This window comes from Diabrotica undecimpunctata, chromosome 4, assembly GCF_040954645.1.
Source record: "Diabrotica undecimpunctata isolate CICGRU chromosome 4, icDiaUnde3, whole genome shotgun sequence".
Classification (NCBI taxonomy): Eukaryota; Metazoa; Arthropoda; class Insecta; order Coleoptera; family Chrysomelidae; genus Diabrotica; species Diabrotica undecimpunctata.
Window position 1 is genome coordinate 10,279,847 of NC_092806.1, and position 22,171 is coordinate 10,302,017.

At 34.6% G+C, this 22,171-nt stretch overlaps 1 protein-coding gene across 5 annotated transcripts in view; it reads left to right on the forward strand.

Annotated features, from left to right (window-relative positions):
• btsz (bitesize) overlaps positions 1 to 22,171 on the forward strand; it is a 513,708-nt gene that overhangs the window by 365,410 nt on the left and 126,127 nt on the right. For all 5 annotated transcript variants that reach the window (XM_072528865.1, XM_072528866.1, XM_072528867.1 and 2 more), the window contains one exon: positions 8,494 to 10,745. In XM_072528865.1, coding sequence (XP_072384966.1) covers positions 8,494 to 10,745 — 2,252 coding nt within the window. The remainder of the gene's footprint in view (positions 1 to 8,493; positions 10,746 to 22,171) is intronic.

Here is a 22,171-nt window from a genome sequence, read left to right on the forward strand (position 1 = left end):
ATTATACTCATAAAATGCATAGAGGTATTAATATACAGTATGTCCACGGATCATCATCGAAAGTGGATCGACAATCCGTTGTGGATCTTGGCCTGCTCACAAAGAAGTCGCCACTCCTATCCATTCCTGGCAACTTTCCTCCATCTTTTGACCGTGAGAATCTGTAGGTCTTCTTCCACATCATCAATTCATCTCCTTCGTGTTCGTCCTCTACTTCTTGTGTCCTCTGGTTTTGCAAATGTTAATCTCTTCGTGTATTCGCGATCTGATATCCTAGCAATACGTCAAGTCCATCTAAGTCTCTGCACTTTAACGAATTTCACAATATCTGGATCGGTGTATAACTGATATAGTTCAAAGCTGTATCTTCGACGCCATAGCCCATTTTCATTTACGGTCCCAAAAATCTTCAAAATCTATCTATCAAAACCGGTCTTATTAAGGTCTTGTATATATTGAGCTTTACTGCTAGTTTTATATTTATATTTTTTAAACCTTTCTGGAGATCGTGAACAGTTCTATTTTGCGATTGCTATGCGTCTTTTTATTTCGTCGCTTGTCGTGTTTATTGCGTTTACTAGCGATCCAAGATATGTGAATTATTTGACTTGCTCAAAGGTATAGTTGTTAATTTGAATTCTCTGTTGGATATTTCGGGGGTTTTTAGAAACCAACATATATTTGGCTTTTTCCTCGTTTATCACAAGTCCTAATTCACTTACAGCTTCCGCAAACCTTGTAAAACACTGCACCATGTCTCTCATACTTGTGCCCACTATAACTATATCGTCAGCAAATGCGAGAATTTGCGTCGATCTATTAAAAATATTTCCATTCATTCTAATATTTAGTTGTCTGATTGCCTTTTCCAAGGCAATATTAAAGAGGAGACACGCCAGCGCGTCCCACTGTCTTAGACCATTATTAATGTCAAAGAACTTGGAGTTTTCTCCTTCAATTCTAACGCATGAGCTTACGTTTTGCATTGTTAGTTGGGTCAACTTAACTAACATAGGTGGGATCCCAAAGTCTATCATCGCATTATATAATGCAGTTCTTTTCACACTGTCATAGGCTGCTTTGAAGTCGACGAAGAGATGGTGTGTATCTATGTTATATTCTAGTGACCTTTCTAGAATCTACCTATGTGCTTAAATTTGATGTATAGTTGACTTTCCAGCATCAAATCCGCATTTATATTGTCCACAGATGGGGTGTCCGAAAGAAGAAATTTTGTATTTTTAGCGAAAAATGTCTTGATTAAAAATTTTGTTTCCAAAAATCCGTGGACATACTATAAATACTCTAAGACGGATTTATAGTCGATACCGTATACCAATGGTCCACTGAAAATTTCTTAGATTTTCTAGCCAGTAAGTCTTCTTTTATTAGATTATTTTTGGCCCCATCTACGTTACGATAATACATACAGTTTATCAAACTTCTACTATTTAAGTTGTAACTAAAATATAGTTAAGCACCTTGTATAAAGAAATTAATGAAGCTTTTTAATTTAATTGAAGCTAGAATGAGAGTTTAATTCAAATGGCGATAATTTGAACCTACGCGATTTACGGATCCGAGCAGGTGTTTGTATACAGCTGTGACACTTGTCAGTTTTAATTTTTTTTTATAGGATCTTTTGTTTTCAGTATAGATTCATTAAAAGGTAACAATTTGTTCATTGTACGCTTATATTTGGCTTAGTTTCTGGGGAATTTATGCTATAGATTTATTTTTTATACAAATATATTTTTCGTACTTTGTATTTCGTACGCTTTTATATGTGAAATGGTAAAACTAAAAAAATAATACTATTTGTTGATTTTCATTATACAAAATTAGCTGCTATTGTGGCTAAAGAATGATTGAAGTCCATATTCATTCCTTGGCCTAAGAAAAGCAAAACCAACAATTATATCGCAATTTAGTTTGTCAGTCTGCTTTAGTCAAATGACAGAATACGGGCAACAATACAGTAGCGGACTACTAGTCTCTAGTAGGGTCACTGGTCTGTAAAAAAAGTTTTGGAACCAGCTAAGGTGATAAAAGGCCTTAAGCAGGGTGTTGCTTATCGCCTACCCTATTCAAAATATACATACAAGAAGTATTGCAAGACTCAAGAAGAAAATGTGCAGGAATGAGGATAAGCATTGAAGATCGCTGCTTGACAACGTTATTTGTTATATTATTATATATTATTGCCAACTGTGAAGAGGACATTGATTACACGCTTCTTCTTCTTCTTCAAGTGCCCTCTCCGCTACGGAGTTTGGCAATCATCATTGCTATTCGTATCTTTGAAGCTGTTGCTCTAAATAATTGGTTAGATGTGCACTGGAACCAGTCTCTTAAATTGCGCAGCCAAGATATACGTCGTCTCCCCACGTTTCGTTTGCCCTGAATCTTTCCTTGGATAATTAACTGGAGCAATCGGTACTTTTTCCCTCTCATCACATGACCAAGATATTCCAACTTTCTTCTCTTGATGGTGATCAACAGCTCCCGTTCTTTGTTCATTCATTCGTTCATTCTCGAAGAACTACACTATTTGTTGTTTTGTCTGTCCAAGGTATTTTCAAAATTCTTCTGTATATCCACATTTCGAAGGCCTCTAATTTATCGGTTTTGCTTAAAGTCCAAGTCTCTACTCCGTACAGCAGTATCGAGAAGATGTAGTATCTAACCAATCTCATTTTCAGGTTTAAGTTAATGTCATGACTTCCCAGAATGTCCTTCATATTAACAAAAGCAGCTCGAGCCTTTCCAATTCTAGTTTTTATTTCTTCTGTGATGTCATTGTTGTTATTAACGCTTGTTCCCAAATATTTATATTTGTGTACCCGTTCGATTTCGTTATTGTGAATGTACAGGTTTGCATTTAACCTTTGTTTTTTTGAAATAATCATAAATTTCGTCTTCTTGACGTTCATTGTTAACCCTTTCTCTTCACTAGCTGTGACTACCTTGTTTAAAATGGCTTGCAGGTCTTCTACTGTCTCCTCCATTAAAACCGTATCATCTGCGTATCTAACATTAATAATTGGTTGGCCGTTAACTTTTATCCCAATCTCTCAAATAGCATTGGTGACAGCACACATCCTTGTCTAACTCCTTTTTAATTTGAATTTCATTTGTTGTTGCGACTGCCTTCTGATTATAATACAGAGTAGATATTATTCTTATATCGCGAGTGTCTAACTGTTTAGCTTCTAAGATCTCTAAAAGTTGGTAATGCTTGACGTTATCAAATGCCTTGTTGTAATCAATGAAACACGCAAATGCATCTTGATTCACATCCAAACACCTCTGTGTCAAGATGTTAAAGGCAAATAATGGTTCGCGAGTTCCATATCCCTCCCGGAATCCAAACTGAGTTTCTCCGATATCTTCTTCCAATTTTCTGTAAATTCTATTGTGAATTATTTTGAGGAATATTTTTAAGGTATGGCTCATCAGACTGATCGTGCGATGATCACTGCACTGTTTAGCATGTGCCTTCTTGGGAAGAGGAACAAAGGTTGATCTTAGCCATTCTTCAGGAATTATACGGTTTCATAAATCTTGTTAAATAAGTCTACTAACAAATGGATTCGATCGTCGTCTATCAACTTTAGTATATCCGCTGGTAGCTCGTTTGGTCCTTGAGCTTTGCTATTATTTGATGACTTCACCGCTTGCATTACTTCTTCTTTGCTTATTTCTGGACCTGTCTTCTCTGGAAAATTATCACAAGGAGGCTGCCTTTGATCGTCAAACAGTTCTTCTATGTATGTCTGCCAATGTTTTAGTTTCTCCTCTGTTTCCATTATCATGTTCCCTTGTTGGTCTATAAGTACTGTCTGCTTCCTGTTTCTATTGTTGACCATGTCTTTAACTTTCTTGTGAAGATAGAACGAATCATATTTCGCTTCCAAGTTTTCAATCTTCTTACATTTGTCTTGTAACCATTGTTTTTTAGCGTCGCGTATTTTTCTTTTGATGTCTGTGTTAATTTGCTTATACTGTTCTTCATTTTTGCCTTTCGATAGTCTTCGAGAATTCATCAATAACAAAATTTCGTCACTCATCCATTCTTTCTGTTTCTTTGCAGAACATACAAAAATAGAGTATCTGTGAATAGGGGAAAAGCAGAAGAACCTAGACCTATGTAATTAAGACATGTAAAAAAGTGCGAAATATATAAATATTTAGGCAGCATAATATTAACTCAAGGAACACCAGAAGGAGACGTAAGATACGGAAATAGCAAGGACGGAAATGTATAAGAATTCCCACTTCACTTCTTTCTTTTTCTTAGGGTGCCTGTATGTTCCGAACGTTGGCGATCATTCTGGCTATGATAACTTTGTTGGTTGCTATACGGAATAGCTGTGTTAAGGTCTTTCTATACCATGCTCTCAGGTTAGCAAGCCAGGATATTCTTCTTCGTCCTGGGGCCCCTTTTCCTTTAATTTTACCTTGCAAAATGCATTGGAGTAGCTCATTATATGTCCCAAGTACTGCAGCTTACGGCCCTTCACTATCTTGACCAAATCCGCGGTTGTGTTCATCCTCCGCAGTACTTCTTCATTGGTGACTTTGTCTGTCCATTGTATCTTCAGGATTCTTCTGTATAACCATAGCTCAAAAGCCTGAAGTTTTGATAGAGTTTCCGCCTTCAAAGTCCACGTTTCTACTCCGTACAGAAGCACTGAGTACACGTAACATTTAAGGAGTCTTATTGTTGTTTCTAGGGTGGGGTAATGGCTCTTGAGCACAGAGCTCATACTCAAGAATGCACTTTTTGCCTTTCCGACGCGACATTTAATCTCTTGGGTATTGTCTCTCATTAATTATAGTTCCCAAGTATTTGTACTGTGAGTCTGTGAGACACGTTCAATTCTCATTTGGTTCACATACAGATTTGCTCCAGTTATGTTTTCCTTCTGATGATCATTAACTGTGTTGCTGGTGTTTATATCCAGTCCATATGTTCTACTTGTTTCCGTTAAGTTTTGCAGCCTTTCTATGGTATTGGAAAACAGTATTCTATCATCTGCATACCGCAGGTTATTGAGCTTGACTGCAATGGTCAAACCGAAATGAAAACAAAATTATCAATATATAGAGCAGTGGAAAAACTAATACTAACTTATGCATCCGAATGTTGGCAAATGTCAGTTAAAAAAAAAAGAAAAGGATACTATAGAAATGGATTTTATCCGAAGAGCTTGCTGAGTGTCCAGAATAGACCATGTACCTAATGAAGACGAAATTAGAAGATATATAAACATGAATGAATCCTCATTCAACATCAGAAAGAATAGAAAGAAGGCACGAATAGAAACAAGGTATGGGCACGTAAATAGGATGGGGGATGATGGATGGCCGAAAAAAGCTATTAAGTATAAACGTGCTGAAAAAAGAATGCAAAAGACCAGCATTTACATGGATCAGATGAATAAAGGCAATAGGTGGCAAAGCGGGATAGAGCTATCCAAGAGTAAAAATGGAGAAATAGGAAAAAGAGGCCGATCGAAATGCGAGATGCGACAAAAGCTCTAGGATCATCGTCAATCTTTTTTAAAACCTATCAGGAATGAAAATATTAGCAAATTACGTTCATTTTTGTACACACTGTATATATTAATATGTATAGCCGAGCAACAAGTATTCTTTTCCGCTCATTATCACTGTGTTAATTAGATTTTTGTCCCGAATATTTTATTTTATAGCAATTAGTTTATTTATTAACAATTTGTTTTTTATTTATTATAAAGTTCAAATAGTATGATATTTTATTTAGTTTTATCTCTGAATCCTTGAAACATATTATACATAGTATGTACATAAACTCGCCTTTTTATACGGTTTGATCACGTTTGTCGTTTATTCTACAAGTTTTTGTTTTCATTATACATACATTGTAACTTGACTGTAAATTTTTAGTCTCTGCTCTACGGTAGTGTTGTAAAGAGTACTCATATGTGTGTTTGATGTTTATACAATAATGGTGAACTAGTTGCTTTCTGGTGAGCTTTTCTTTTCAGCAAAATATACAGGATTAACAAAATAAAATCTTTACACGTTGTTCATTCAATGACGTAATAAATAATATCCACATCTACTTATATCACTACTCACTACTTTGGAAGTATTACTACCAAATAAAAAATATCTATTGTCTATTTGGTTACAATTGGCAGCTCATTACAAATGCAAATCTTCACAAATCGTCAAACAGTAAGGGTGGTCGAAGTCAATGTTTCTTTATTTATGTATTTAAGATTTCTTTAAGTAATTTCCAAAATTGATTTTAGCTAAAGTGAAGAAAATTGTCATCTCTAATTACATTTTTTGAGATTTTGTCCAATGTCCAATGTCCAAGCAATTCCTTGTATAAATAGAACGAATAAACTTTTATTTATGTGGACCTTTCTGTGAAAATCATCAATTTCCATTGATTGTTTTCATGTTTTTTTTTGGTTCAGCAAAATTTCTTTGTTTTCTTTCAGTTAAAAATCTGAGAAAGATTCTTTTATTAACACCTGTCACATCGAAGCACATAGTCACTATATCTTAAACAGTTGTTGAAGATTGTTAACGAATAAGTGAGTCATGAACATTTAAAACAATAGTTTTTTTTCTCTAAAAGAGTGTGTCCTTTTTAATTTTAGCTGAAGCTTCTTCTTCCTCTTTATAAGCAATTCTGCTTGTTCATTGGCGGATTGATACCTCTATGGAAGGTTATCACTCCGTCTTTTGCGCGGTCGTCCGATACTTCTTCTGCTATTCTCTTGCTATTTTGATGATACGAGTCTCCTCCATTCTGCTTATGTGGTTATACCAGTCTTTTTTTGTCCAATCATTTATAAACTGTACGTTACATTTTCTTCTAATGTCTTCACTTCTCTTTCGATCTCTTAGCGTATTTCCTGTAATTCTTCTCAGTACTCTCATCTCTGCCGTTAGTAGCCTTTGCGTTGTGGCTGTATAGGGTCTACTTTCTGAGGCATATATCATTATTGGTCTTACACTGGCTTTATAAATTCTTGACTTCATCTCAGTGTTAATGTGTCTGTTTCGCCATATAGTGTTATTAAGACATCCTGCTGGTCTATTTGCTTTTTGTGCTTGATCTCTCACTTCTTTGTCCAGGTCTCTATAGCTGGACAGTGTAATTCCCAGGTATTTTATTTCCATTACTTGTTCAATACTGATGCCATCAATTTCTATCTTACGTCTGGTTGGTTTTTTGCTGACTACTATTGTTTTAGTTTTCTGAGATGAGATTGTCATATTAAATTCTTTTGCTTTTTTGTTAAATCTGTGGACCAGTTTTTGTAGACTATCTTCATCGTGGGCTATCAATATTGCATCGTCTGCGTAACAGAGTATTTTTATTTCTTTGTTCCCCATTCTGTATTCTCTTCCTTTGTTAACGCTTTTGATGATTTCATCCATGATCAAATTGAAGAGCATGGGGCTCAATAAATCCGCTTGTCTTATTCCACTGCCTGAAATTGAAAGCTGAAGCAAATTAGAAATTAATGTCATTTTAAGACAAGAAATGTTAGATTGTTGTAAATAAACTGACAACATTTTCCAATGTTTTTACCTTATAATTTAGTATAATCTATTTCAATTGGAAATAATTTATCCTAATGACAATCTTAATGGTTCTCCTTTAAATACAAGTCGTTATTTTTAGAAATACAAGGTTTGAAATCAAACAAGTACTTTTTCATTATAATGAATTTTAAACCCTATCTAATGTGCTAATTAGTAAAATAAACCCAAAAAAACAAGTTTCAAATAAAAAATATGATGTTTCACAATAGTTTTAAGGTTTTTTTATTTCAAGGGGTCTTTTTCAAAACTAAACTAAATTAAAGAACAACACAAAATTAGAAAAAAGTCTTGAAGAATTGGTTTCAACCATATTCGAACGGCAATGGTTTATGACCTTGAAGACCACCCTTACCGGCTGTTGGATTGATTTGCATTTGTAATCTGCCAATTGCAACCAACTAGATTATAGATATCTAGAAGATACAATTCTTTTCCTTTTTTGTTTTTTCAAATATAAGATCAACAATTATGAATGTTAAAAGTAAAATTCTCAAGTTATAAACAATTTTGGGGTTAGTTTAAATGAATAATAGAAATCTGGTATTAGAACAAAATTTTTTGTGATTGTTTTAAAATTTTTTCCAATATTTCTTTTCAAAAGTAACATAATCAAGTATTTTTTTAACCTTCTAATCTTCTCCGTGATCTCCAGTAGTACTCTTTTGTGTTAAGATAACATTTATATGGCTTTATTTAAAATTATATAATGATAAAAATTATAATATAATTAATATTCTAATAAATCATAATCTATGACGTATAAAGACTTATTTTGCGTTTACTGTAATCAGTACTATCTATAAGACGGCATAGTACTTATAATTTCATTAAAATGTAATTATTTTTAATTTATTATTTAAAATGAATTTTCTATTATAGACGAATGCGTGAATCTGACACCGGCACTGACGAGGACAACGTTAGACAAGACAGCGGTTCACCAGCATCCTCTGACGGTATCTTCCAGCCCCGAATCCACCCCGACGAGTCGCCCTTCAACGCCGCCCAAGCCAGAAACGAGAAAGTGGTGGAGGATTCAGCTACGTTGCAGTGTGTCCATACCGAGGATATCGCTACGAAACCCTGTTGTCACGCATGCGGCGCCCCAACACAATATATTCCCATTCCAGTCCCTGTCCCCATCCCGTTCCCAGTGCCGGCCATGTGGCCCCCCCACGAACCACCACTGATGCTCTTCGGCGAACAGCGCTTTCGGGTACTACCGCGCAACCTATGGCCGTACTTGAGTCAGGCCGCCCTTATCTGGCCAACACTCGGTGCAAACGGTGGTACCGGCGGTACCACTATGCCCGCGACCACTGACCGTGATGCCTGTGCTCTGCCAACACACGAAGAGTCCGATAACGTGTCGCCCGCGCCGGTTTTACAAGCGGAAGAACAAATCTCCGGCTATTTGGAGTGCGAAAATCGTTACGAATCTTCCAGCGACTCTTCGAGTGACTCCAGTGACAGTTCTAAACCGCGAGTGCGTCGCGTTTACAACGTCAGCGGTACTGACAGACACAGCGATGACGCTTTGCCGAGCAGCAACGTTTCCAGTGACGGTGAAGAAGAAGATGGACGAATGTCGCAAAGTTCGGTCCGGGAAGACGACATGACGTCATCGGGATCGGCGGACACCGACAGTGATGATACCGGTACTGTGGCTGATCAAAAATCCAAGCGATTTTCGAGAATATTCGTAGTAAATAAAGTTATATCGTCCTCTTCGAATTCTTGTAGTTCAAGCAGTGATACTGATACTTCAGACAACGATACTGATACGGAACTGGATTGCACTGTAATTTTGACCAACGTAAAACAACTGGACGAAGAAAATGACAATCAAATCTGTGATAACAAATCAAGTGATAAAATTAGTGAGAAAATTAAAGAAAGAGAGTATGTGTCGTCGAGTCCGGGACTTTCAGATGTCAGTGCCGAGTCTGTACACTCCAGCGATGTCGATCAAACTAAAGATGACAACGACACAAAAGATGATATTTTCGAAAAAGCAGAGGAAGTGGAAGAAAAAATTGAATCAAAAACATTGAAAAATTTAAACGAACAGAAGAATACAGAAAGTGAGACAAATAATATAAACACGCAAGAAAATGCATTAGTTGTTGATAGTAAAAAGAAAGATGATGATGAAGGAAAACAAGGAAAGAAAAAATGGAATCTCATACGCGTAACGATGCAATTCATTAAATCTGAGAAAAAGTTCAGTTTGGTCGAAAAAAGAGTTGATGATGTTTCAAAAAAAAATGAAACTTTGGAACAGCAGACGATGAGTGACAATTGTGTTGAAGAAAATGGGGAAAGTTTTGACAAAGAATGTAATAGTGTGATGTTTGAAAATAATGAGGTTTCAAACAGTAATAAATTAGTGGAAACGGAGGTTAGCTCAGATAAAGAAAGTTTAAATGACGAGAATCTCTTAGTTGTATCTCCAATATCTAATAGTAACGATGAGAAGTTCACAAAGGCATCAGTAGAAACAGTGTCGAACAAATTAACAAGCAAACCCCTGGAAAAAATATCGATAAATAAATTTGATAATAAACATAGTAGTGAAGACGATCCAGCAGCTAAAACGTCTGCAATTAGCGATTCAGGAAAAGTTATCCCATACAAAAAATCGACGGGTAGTGTAAAATTATCGGACGTTCTGCTCAGTGGTAAAGCACCGTCACCCTCGAAAGGTGTAATTAGTGAGTCCGTAGAAGCCATCCCAGTAATTGGCGCTATCAGCTGTGCAGATAATGAGCGGCCGGTGGACGCCGTCTCCAGCGGGGAAACTCCGGCAGAAGCGGCAGGCGCCGTTGACCAGCGTGCGCTCGGTGAACGGAACGAGATCCGGTCTAGCGATGCCGTTAACGTAGAGGGGAACTCGTTGCACGATCGTAACGACGGTGTTCAACCAGGTGCGATAGTCTGCGGCGAAGGTTTAGCGCGGCATGCTGCCCGATACACGAGTCTAGTGATGATAACGCAAGATCCCGCCCCCGATTATCAACAAGTGAGTGTCGTCACCTCGGATACCACCACCCTGGTGCCTGGAAACGACGTTGTTGTGAGACACACCAACTGGCAAGAGGCCGATAACAAACGACACCAAAAAATATGCGGTGAGTTTATTTCTTTTTTGTTGTCAATGACATTTTGTTGCTGTTGCAACGCTCACCGACTTTCTTTAACAGTTCAGCGCGTTTTTGCACTCAAATAAAAACAATTTCTCAGTATACACCTGGCAGAAAAGTTTATTTCACTGGTTGCTATAAATGCAGTGCAATTACTTTTATTTTTATCTTATCAGCTTTTGCAGTAGCGCTTTAAATATTGCTTTCAGTGCTGCCATAAACATTATTTACTCTTGGACCGTAAAAAAATATCCAAAAGAATAACAATGAAAATTCAATTTAGTTTATGTTTACAAACAATACTGCTATCAATAAGGAATCTGTTTTATATGCTATTTAGTTCCTGTTTATTTCTTTTGTTTATTTATAATTAAATATATATACATATTAATGAGCAAATACTTTGGATAACTTTGAAATTCAATTTTCAGTTTCCATAGTTTTTTGTCGATTTAGTAGCTCTCTCTAAAAATTTTTTGACTAAGAGCCTTATTGTCAAGTTTCTCTTAGATATCCTCTTGGATTCCAATTTATTATTCGGTATTACCCATTCTGTTGTAAAAGACTATATATTTTTATTAAAGTCGGAAATAAAATAATAATTCTATCAGGAGCTTCTTCATCTGCCAAGTATTCCTAATTGTCCCTGTCTATCAAAGGTAAAAATTTCACCTGCATTTCGAATTATCGCAGCCACGAGTGTTGATGTATCCCCAGGTTCTTTTTCCTTGTACCCTACCCATTAAAATCAATCTTAATATGTCACCCCAAATTATATATTTCAAATAGAAAACTTTTTGTTGTTTTATAGTTTCTAAAAGGTTACGTTCGGTTCCAGCTCTTCTTAACACTTCCTCATTTGTCACATGATCAATCCATCATACACTCAGTTGTTTACGCAATGTCTATCTACAATTTAATTTCAGAGACCATGTTAACTATTGCTGATCTTTTCATATTTTTTTTTTATTTTTATTTCTACATCACTATCTACACTGCCCCGCAAAATTATTCGGACACAAGTTTATTTTAAGTAAAATTCAAAAGTATTAGAAAAATTTAAACTTAAATGAAGGGTTTTTTGTATAATGCCAAACCATAAAATTATAAAGTAAAAATTTGTATTTACAATTTTTTTTATTCCGGAGTAAATATTTTTCAAATCGAAATCATAAAATAATTCGAAAGTACGATTAAAAGAAGAAGTCAACAACAAAATTAAAGGACGTCGCAGACATTATCTACAATTATACACAATACATATGCAACACACAATACAAAAACACATAATCTAGGTTAAACACACATTATACAAACAAATAAAACACACAAAACCGTCAGAATTTTATATTCTGATGGTAAAAACACCACTCTCAGATTTTTTATCAACCTAAAGTCAAAAATGAAAAAAATCAATTAAATATCTATGGCCTACGAGATCGAGGCCATGTACGTCAACCGTCAGTTTTGAAAAAACCTAACTTTTTGGTTATACTTTTCGTAAAATTTTTTAGATAATCTTTTTTGAAAACGATTTTCAGAATGGAAATCGAAACTTCGAACGTTATTTAAAAATATAGTTTTCATTACAATCAATTTTGGCTTAATATCATATAAACATAGTATATAATACAGGGTGCGCCAAAAGTCCGGCTATCTTTGATTATGGCTAAAGTATGGATTATATAAAAAAATGTTTCAAACGAAACTGATGTATAACAAAGACGTCTATGACTTAAAATTATTTATGATTATACAGGGTCAATCAGAACCACGAAATAATCCAAAGCTGTGTTTTTTAAAATAGAACACCCTGTATATTAAGACATTTTTGAATATATTTTTTAAAAATATAGAGATTGTATAAGGATTTATAGGCCTAAAGTTATTAATTTTTGAAATATTTACTCTTTTATTAAGTACAACGGTAATATTTATTTAAAGAGCTGTGGATTAGGTTTCCAAGGTAATAAAAATAATTTGTCAAAGATTTTCTATTGTAGTGTTATAGAGCCTTACAATATACAGTGTGATCACTATTTTCATATACAAAATTTGGTCATTTCTTTTAATAGAACACTCTGTATATTAGTATTGTATTTTATAGAAAGTATTACAACCTTTCTTTTGGTATTGGGTTTTTAAACAAACAAAAATTATAAAACTATAATCTAATTTTATAAACATAAATCAAAACATCAAAATTTTTAAAAAAATTACGCTATTAAAAATGATTTGAATTTAATAACTCATGTTACAATATATACTCAATATTTACCTAATCGGTAAGTTATATTCATAAATGCATTATTAACTATGTTTAATACGAATTTTCATATTATCCTGTGTCATGGAATCGTCTTAACATATATTCTTGATGTACCCAAAAAAAATAGTTTGTACCACTGTATCTGATCCAACTGTCGCTGTAGTTATTATTTAGTACACACCTAAGATTTATTTTACGATACGGTGATGATCCGTCGTATTGAAAACACATATTTCGTATAATTCCCAAGTGAACATTCTCTAACGAGCCAGACAACTCGTCTGTTAAAAACCGATACTCATTGCAAATAACCGTTTGGAAAAATAAGTTCCAGTAACATATGATCTAACAATGCCTCTACAAATATTCAACGAACACCTGTTCTGGGAAATAACTCAAAATAAGTGAAGATTTTCATCGAATTAATACTGATAATTATTATATTTGTTAATGAACCTATTGCGATAAAATATGTGTTCGTCAAAAATACAATATTTTCCAAAAAATTTTAAATGTCGACTTAACATTTCTTCCGCCCACATACAAAATTCATGTTTCTTTGAAAATCATTTTCATTTAATTCCTGGTGCAACTGAATTTAAATGGGTGGTTTTTAACATTGTTCTTTGTTATTGCATTTAACTCTGTATTATTGTTCAATTGGCGCGTATTTATATGTGGATTCTCTATTAATTGTACCATAAGCGGTCTGTTCAGTCCCATCCCTAAAACCGTTTTTAGTTTTTTTTGGTATTAATGGTTTGTAATATTACACATTGCCTGAAGAAACGATGCGATTTAAAAGTTTTATGAAGCCTTTTTTTGTACGAAACAGTTAAGAAATTCATATTTAAAATATAAAAAAATTTGTTACAAATATGCTGTAGCTACAACAATATTCCCAGCTTTTGTGACACAAGTGGATACTATTTATTTTATTAAATATTTTGACAGATACATTTACCGTTTTTTTGTTTCAAGACATATTTTATACGTTCTCAGAATGCCGATACTGACATTAAAAAGGTTTTTAACAGAACTTTCTCGAAAATATAATTTACCAGTGATTGTGGTTAATTTTTCATTTTCTTGTTAGTGGGTCTTTTGTTTCAACAATTGTAAAGTCCAAACTGATCCAGGAGCAGTAGTTTCCGACATAGTCGTTAAACTTTCCGAAGAAACTTCCTGTCCTTTGGCCGATTTTAAAGCTCTTTTGTCATCGTCTGCAAAACCAGTAATAATTTTAACACCAGTGGTATTATTAAATGTCGAAGACATCGATTGACCAAAACTCATCAAGTAACTTCTGGTGGCCACTAATACGGGAGAAGTTCCTTCGGAAAGTTTAACGACTATCTAGGAAACTGCTGCTCCTGGATCAGTTTGGACTTTACAATTTTTGAAATATAATTTAACTTATAATATAATCATGAAATTCATTTATTTGCTCAAAATTACTAAGGTAAATTTTAAAATTGATTCTTCATTTATTTATTGAATAATCTGTGGATATTGTTTACATTTATTAGTATGGCAAATATTATTTTGTAACATGATGAGGTTTGTGAGTGATGAATTCTACTAATTTTTACTTGCATACATAAAATAGGTACAAAAAATGTATTTCAAAAACATAAAATCTATAATCCACAATAAAAATGAAATTCCTGTAGTTGGCTGTATATTTATTGTGGTATATTTATTCTATAATTGCCCTTTCGAGTTACATCACACAACGGTTTTCCTACTAATAAGTCCACAATCAGTGCAGTTACCAGCTATACTTGAGGGCATTTAGTGGCTTCCCTTCCATAAATTAACTAGCAGAATGAGGAAGACCCGTATGGTCAAAATAGCAAGAGGTAAATCATTAGTCATCAATCGGTAGAAGAAGTACGAGACGACCATGAAAAAGATGGAGTGGAAACTTTCCATAGAGGTATCAATCCTCCACGAACCAAGCAGAATTGCTTATAAAAAGGAACAAGAAGCTGCAGACTTCTTATACATTCCTAACAATGTAGATTAAACAACACGATTACTTTAAACAACAATATGAAGAAAAAAACTGTCTCATTATTAGAATCTACGGACTTTTAGAATAATAATGGCATTATAAGGAAAATTTTTATTATAGTTGTAGCGGTACAGAATGTATGTGTCTAGTTTATTTTATTTTTTTACAGAAATTTTTAGCTAATTGATTGTTATCATCGTCCTACCAGCAAATATAAACAAAGTATGTTATCTTATCATTTTATTCGAGTGCAACACGTTAGGTAAAACATCATATTTGTGATTTTCAGACAAACTATATTTGCATGAAATGAACGGATTATTGTAACATTATTGTTATACTTCGACGACGTGGTTGATATTGATAGCGTCACAGACAAACTATCGGTCAATGCACTTGTTTAATGTATCGATCAAGGGTTGGAAATCCTATTCAAATTAATTCAATGAATTAACCACAGCAGTAGCCCGATTATCCTAAATAACGAAGGGTAATCGGGATTTCATTTGCAATTGTACATTAAGAATTTTATTAAGCACATATTTATAATTAGAGAAGTTTATTCTATTTGTTTATTTGAGCTAACAGAAATTTAAGCTAAAAAACCAAACTAACAATGTGTTGAACACTCCAATCCTACAAGTCTTACTTTACTACTTCTTCCAACCATCTTCTTCTTTGAACGTCCTGTTCTTTTTATCCATTTCTCCCTGCTTCAGTATTGTTTTAACATTTTGATTCTCTGGCAATTGTATAATGTGACCAAGCCATCTAGCTCTTTGGGCTCGTATTTTTGCCGTAATTGCTGGTTTTCCATACATCTTCATTATTTCCTTATTTGTTCGTCTTCTCCAAATATTCTCTGACGTCTTTATTCCTCCGAAGATTTTTCTGAGCATCTTTCTTTCCAAAATCTCTACTTTCTTTTCTTCCTGCTGGTTCATAATCCACGTTTCACTGGCATACATCACTGTGAGTCTGACTACTGTCTCGTAGACTCGCAGTTTAGCTGTTCTCGACACGTTTTTTGCTTTCAGGAATGAATTTAGTGACTCTATCGCTCTGTTTCCCTTCATTAGTCTTTTTTCTTGTGCTCATATTTGATCTTCTTATGATTTGTTTTAATTATAGATTGAATACAATCGTTGATAGCGGATCTCCTTGTTTTAAACCTCTATTCATTTTGAACTGTCTTAAAAAGCTTCCTTAATTGTTACCCTATTTATCATGTTCCTAAGCATCATTCTTACTATACTAAAATCATAATCAAAATGCACTAGAAATAAACAAACCAAGGCACTTGAATGTTACGAAGAACACTCCGGAATCATGTTTACAATGTATAAACTTTGTAAATCGTGCTTTGGGATTACGTAAATTATTATTTGAGAGTGCTCCTTGTAATATTTAACCTGTCTTGGTTTGTTTATTTCTAATGCATCTTGATTGCGATTTTAGTATAGCCTTATAAGCTTTTCTGGTATTTCTAATGTTCTCATGCCTCATATAGCATCGTTCGATTTAGAGAGTCGTATGCTTGTTTAAAATCGATAAATAGCATATGTAATCCTAAGTTTTGTTCGTAGCTATTATTTTGTATTCATTTTAACATACTTATTTGATCAGTAATTGTTCTTCCTGGTCCAAAACCTACCTGGTATTCTAGAATCACTTTGTGGTCATATTTTATTAATCTTTGCCTAATAATTTTTGCAAGTATTTTATAGACTACTTCTAATGGTGCTATACCTTTATAGTTTTTGCACTTCGTTTTGTCTCCTTTTTTATATATAGGACAAATAAGAGCGGTATTCTATTGTTTCGGCATTTCTTCCTTTTGCCAAATTATTAGTGTCAAGTAAAATATCCTTCAGCTTATATGCAATATCATTGTTTTTATCGAATTAACCACCTGATGGGCGAAAAAGAACTTCTACGAACATCCACCAGAAGTCTATAAAAGATGCGCCTTCTTCGGCGTCTTTTTTCGTCCAACTTTTTTACTTACCTTAATCAAAATTTGGATTCCATTCATTGAAGGGGCAAACAAAAAACCTAAACGATGGATCCCCTTAAGGATGAAGGTTTCATGTACATATGCGAAATCGTTCAAATAATTTCAGATTTGTTAAGACTGTATCATTAGGTGAGGTATAATATACTTAGAAGAAACAATTAGATATTATTCAAACAATTATTCAAAAATAGTTGAATTTAGTTTATAAAAACGTTTATTATACCAATATTCCTGTTATATGCACTCACTCACCGGTAGTGATATAAAGTACACAGGTATCACACGCTGAGGTTTCTCGTATGAGTTTGAATCGCCTTTATCGGATTCACGTGTTCACGTTAGTTTTATTTTTTTAACTAGTTCATAAAGAGAAAAAACGTCTCTACTCTATAGTAGACGTCAATCGAGAGAGAGGGGGGGGGGGAAACGTCTGTTCTTTACGGGATCCAAATTAAGAGAGAGCGATTTTGTTTTTGCTAGTCCAAAAATGAATGTCTAATGCCTGGAATGAAGTACAAGCGAACTTCTTCTTCTTCTTCTAATGGCGCTACAACCCTTTGTGAGTCTTGGCCTACTTAACAATGTTCTTCCATTCTGCCCTGTCAGATACTTTTCTTCGCCACTGCCTGATGTTCATAGTTTTAAGATCCATCTCTACGTCGTCTATCCATCTTTTACGGGGCCTTCCTCTTGTTCTGTTTCCTTGGGGTTTCCATCTCTGGACTACTTTTACAGCTCGATTATGTGGCATTCTTTCTAGGTGACCAAGCCAGTTTAGTCTTTGTGACTTTACAAATCTAACAGTATTTGCGCTCTGCATTAGTTCATCCAGCTCGTGGTTCATTTTAATTCTCTACGAACCATCGCTGCATTGGGTTGGTCCAAATATCTTCCTTAGTAATTTGCGCTCAAATATTCAGTTGATTTTCATCACTGATTGAGAGGGTCCACGTTTCACATCCATATGTGACCACTGGTCTAATTACTGTTTTGTAGATTCTAAGCTTAGACTCACGATTTAGTAACTTCCTTATCATTAAGTCTTTGTATGCATAAAAGCACTTATTACCGCTAAGAATCCGTGCTTGTATTTCTTGACTGATGTTGTCATTTATTATTGAGCCTAGGTAAGGAAAAGTGGAGGCATATTTGTAGTTATGGTTGTCTACCTTCAGATTCTCATGTTGATTCGATTTTGTGCACTCCATATATTTTGTTTTGCTTTCATTTATATATATATATATATATATATATATAGACCAAACGTAGCAGCTTCTCGTTTCAGTTCTATAACTTTTTCGCTTAATACCCTTTTGTTGCGACTTATTATGGCAACAGCATCCGCATATGCGCATATTTGCATTGACCTTGTATTATTACAGCCGTTTATATCCAATTTTCTAACAACAGTTTCTAAAGTTAGATTAAAAAGTCATCACCTTGTCTAACTCCATTTTCAATATCAAAGGCCTGCGTCATATCTCCATCTATTCTCACCATAGCTTTGGAACCCTCCAGAGTCATTCGTATAAGTTTAACCAACTTATTGGGTATCCCTAACATAGATAGTTGCTTTAACATCTTTTGTCGATCTACTCCATCAAACGCCTGTTTGAAATCGATATACAAGTTGTAAATAGGTATGTTATATTCAACACATTTTTCATGTATACCTCTTAACATATATATTTGGTCTATATTTGACCTCTTTGGTCTGAAACCACATTGGTATTCACCCATCATCTCCTCCGAAAACGATTCCAGGCGGCTGTATTTAATTCCTGATAATATCTTGTACACGACATTTAAAACTGTTATGCCCCTATAATTTTTGCAGAGTCATTTGTCTCCCCCTTTGTACATAGGAAGTATGATTCCTGCTTTCCAATCTTCTAAGATGACTTCTAGTGTCTATATGCGGCCGATTGGTTTATGGATACGCCTCCATAGCGCATGTTTACCATTCTTTATTAGTTCTGCAGTTATTCCATCTGCGCCAGGTGCTTTGTTATTTTTCAAATGTTTTATGACGTTTATAGTTTCTTCCAATGTTGGTTGCTCAACTGGTTGTTCTGCTATGTGGTGAATTATTTCTTCATCTTCGTTTTGTTCTTTTTCTGGGTTCAACAGCTCTTGAAAATGCTCCTTCAACCTTTTCATTATTTCCTCTTTCTCGCTGATAATTGCCCCAGTTTTGTCCTTGCAAACTGTTGATCTTGTCATGTATCCTTCGGTATATTGCTTGGTTTCCTTGTAAAATTTTGTAGTCTCTCTTCTATTATAATCTGTAATTTGTTGTATTTTTCTATTCAACATTTCTCTCTTTTTCCTTCGACATATTTTCTTTGCATCTTTTCTGAGTTCTTCATATGCCCTTCTATTCAATCGGGAATCCCTTTGTAGACATTTCTGTCTAGGTATATTTTTGCTATTTATTACTTGTTGGTAATCTTGGTCAAATCATTCCTCGTTTCTTTTGCTTGAGGTTTCACCTAATGTTTCCTTTGCCATATTTGTAATTGTCGTTTGGATGACATTCCATTCTTCTTCAATGTTGTTTTGTTCTCCTCTTTTATTTAATATTACTTTTATTTTCAGCCGGTACTCATTTTTCTTTTTAGGATTTTTTAAAAAGGTCTTATTTCAGTTGTGCTTTTTCCTAAACAAATCTAACTGTTTTAACCACTTTTTTATTGACTGATTTTTTCATTTACTCGATAACCACTCAAGACAGCATTCTGCTATTTCATAGAACATAAGTAATCAATTTTGACTCAATCCGCAAAATTACATTATTATGACTTGGACTTGGGATTAATAACTTGTAAACTCCTCGTATCCTTCCTCCGGTTACGCACAATGTTCCGACACTGTTGAAAGTATCGGTGTCCCTACAATAAACGGTACGCTTTGAAATAACTTTCTTTGTTGACGTATAACAATACAGCATACCGAATAATTAACTTACTTTCAAGGTTTTTGTTTTGTTAGGAAAACTTCGTTTAAGTGGAATTATAAAGTTAAAAATTAACAAGAAAATGTTGTCTGTTTTGTAAGCCTTATTTACTTAGCACTTTGTTTTATATAATAATGACGTATGCAGTGTACAGACAAAAAAGAATTGTGTTGCTACAATATCCGATTAAATAATTCGATATTTTAATGATGAATTGTTTGCACATGTAAGTCCATTTTCTAAATAAGTAAAAAAAATATGAGAAACAATTTACTAAAGTTGGTTTTATTTTATCTTGGACGGCCGGTTACGGGCTCTACAATTTCCAGCCCATCGTTAGGTCCCCGATAGGTTACTTACCACTATAAAGAGATGTTACAGTGGCTAAAGGCGTTGATTGAATAACCCAAAGGTTATAGGTTATAAAATATAAATTGAGGATCCTAGAAGCCAAGGGGTACAAGTGACTAAATATTGATAATGAGAAAAAGAAGGTTTAAGTTTAACTCTCTTTTAAAATTATAAGTAATTGTTTTATACACATGAAACACTTTTTAAAATAACTTAGGAGTGTTACGTAAGCTGTAGAATAAGTTTTAGATCTTGTCTTTTTGCCCTTATTTTAAAACCCTTGATAAGGTGATAAGAGTGATCACTTGTACCCGTACCCCTCGGCTTCCAAAAAAAGAATCAGATATTGACTGAACCCTTTGGGTTTGTTTTTTATATAAAAATTTGGATTGAGTAAAAAATACAACTGTGGTGAAAATAATGTAATTTAACACAAAATCATTAACAGAATGAGTTACAAAATTGTTTAAATCAGTTTAATACTACCATTCCTGAAGTATAACTAATCAGTTTCTGACTCGCTATCAAAATTTTTTTCTGGCTCTTCGGCATCTGGGGGAACAATAGCATTCTGGTTAACTTCGACAGGAACATTGTTAGGTCCATTAGCGTATTGTAAGGTGTTGAAGAAGTCGTGGTAGATAGGGGGAACGTATGGCAAAAGTGACAGTAAGTAGTCAAATTTAAGTTTCTTGATTTTTGGCTTGTCTCCTGTTGCTGCTAATAACTGGAGTTCGTTGAGAGGTCGACCAGCTCTTGAGGACTTCATGTTCAGCTGGTAAAAGGTAGGAAGGTTGACGCTTTCTGTGTAAAACAGTGTGTATGGATTTGCTTTCTCAAAATGCATACGCTGCATTTTACTGATACCTGGTACATTTTTCCTAAAGTAAGGTTCTAGTGAATCTAAAGACACATCCTCCATTTGCCTCACCATGAACTTCCTACTAGATTTCACTATGATGTCGGCCCACATACTTGGTACATAAACCTGCTGATGGTTTCTGTTTTTTGCTTTTTCGATAATCCCGAAATCTTAGTCACATTCCATGAATGAATGTCCCACTACCAGAAACCTGTGGTCAACAGTATCAATTTGTGTCTTTTCGACTACATAATGCCAGAACTTTGCAATGACTTTTGTTTTGGCCACCACAGTTGTCACTGTACAGAATTATGCGCTTGTATTATGAGAACTGTATTACATAGGGCTGGTTCAAATAAATTAGGAGAGGTAGTAAAGGGTTATACAGATTATAGCAAATCAAGTTTATAAAAAGTCTTACCAATATTTCTGCTGCACACACACTCGCGGTATTTACAGGCTTTCACTCGCGGTTGTTCTTCGCACGGGGAAACTGTCTCTACCGGTCTCTGAACGTGTGTCTCGCGGTACTAACACTCAGATCACGAGATAGAGCACATTTGCGTCTGTATACTTTTCGCGTAACTATATGCGGGAGATAGAGAATGTCTATTGTTATCGGCAGTCAACAGTAGAGAGAATACGTCTGTTGCTAATGATAGTCAACAGGAAAGAGAGCGTACGTCTGTTGCTAACGATAGTAAATAGGGAAGAGAAGAGAGTACGTCTGCTGCTAGCGAAACTCAGAAGGCGAGAGAGCGTCTTTTTTTGGTTTGCTATCTTACAACTATCTGTATTTCTAATGGGGTGGGGAATATTATCAAGGGTTGGACTAGGGTAATGATTGTATATAACAAGCGAGTCTTCTACAGCTGGCGCCGCTTCTCGCATCCTAATTTCCAGCGTTTTCTGTCGAAGCAATCTTCAGTTGTTAAATCTCTG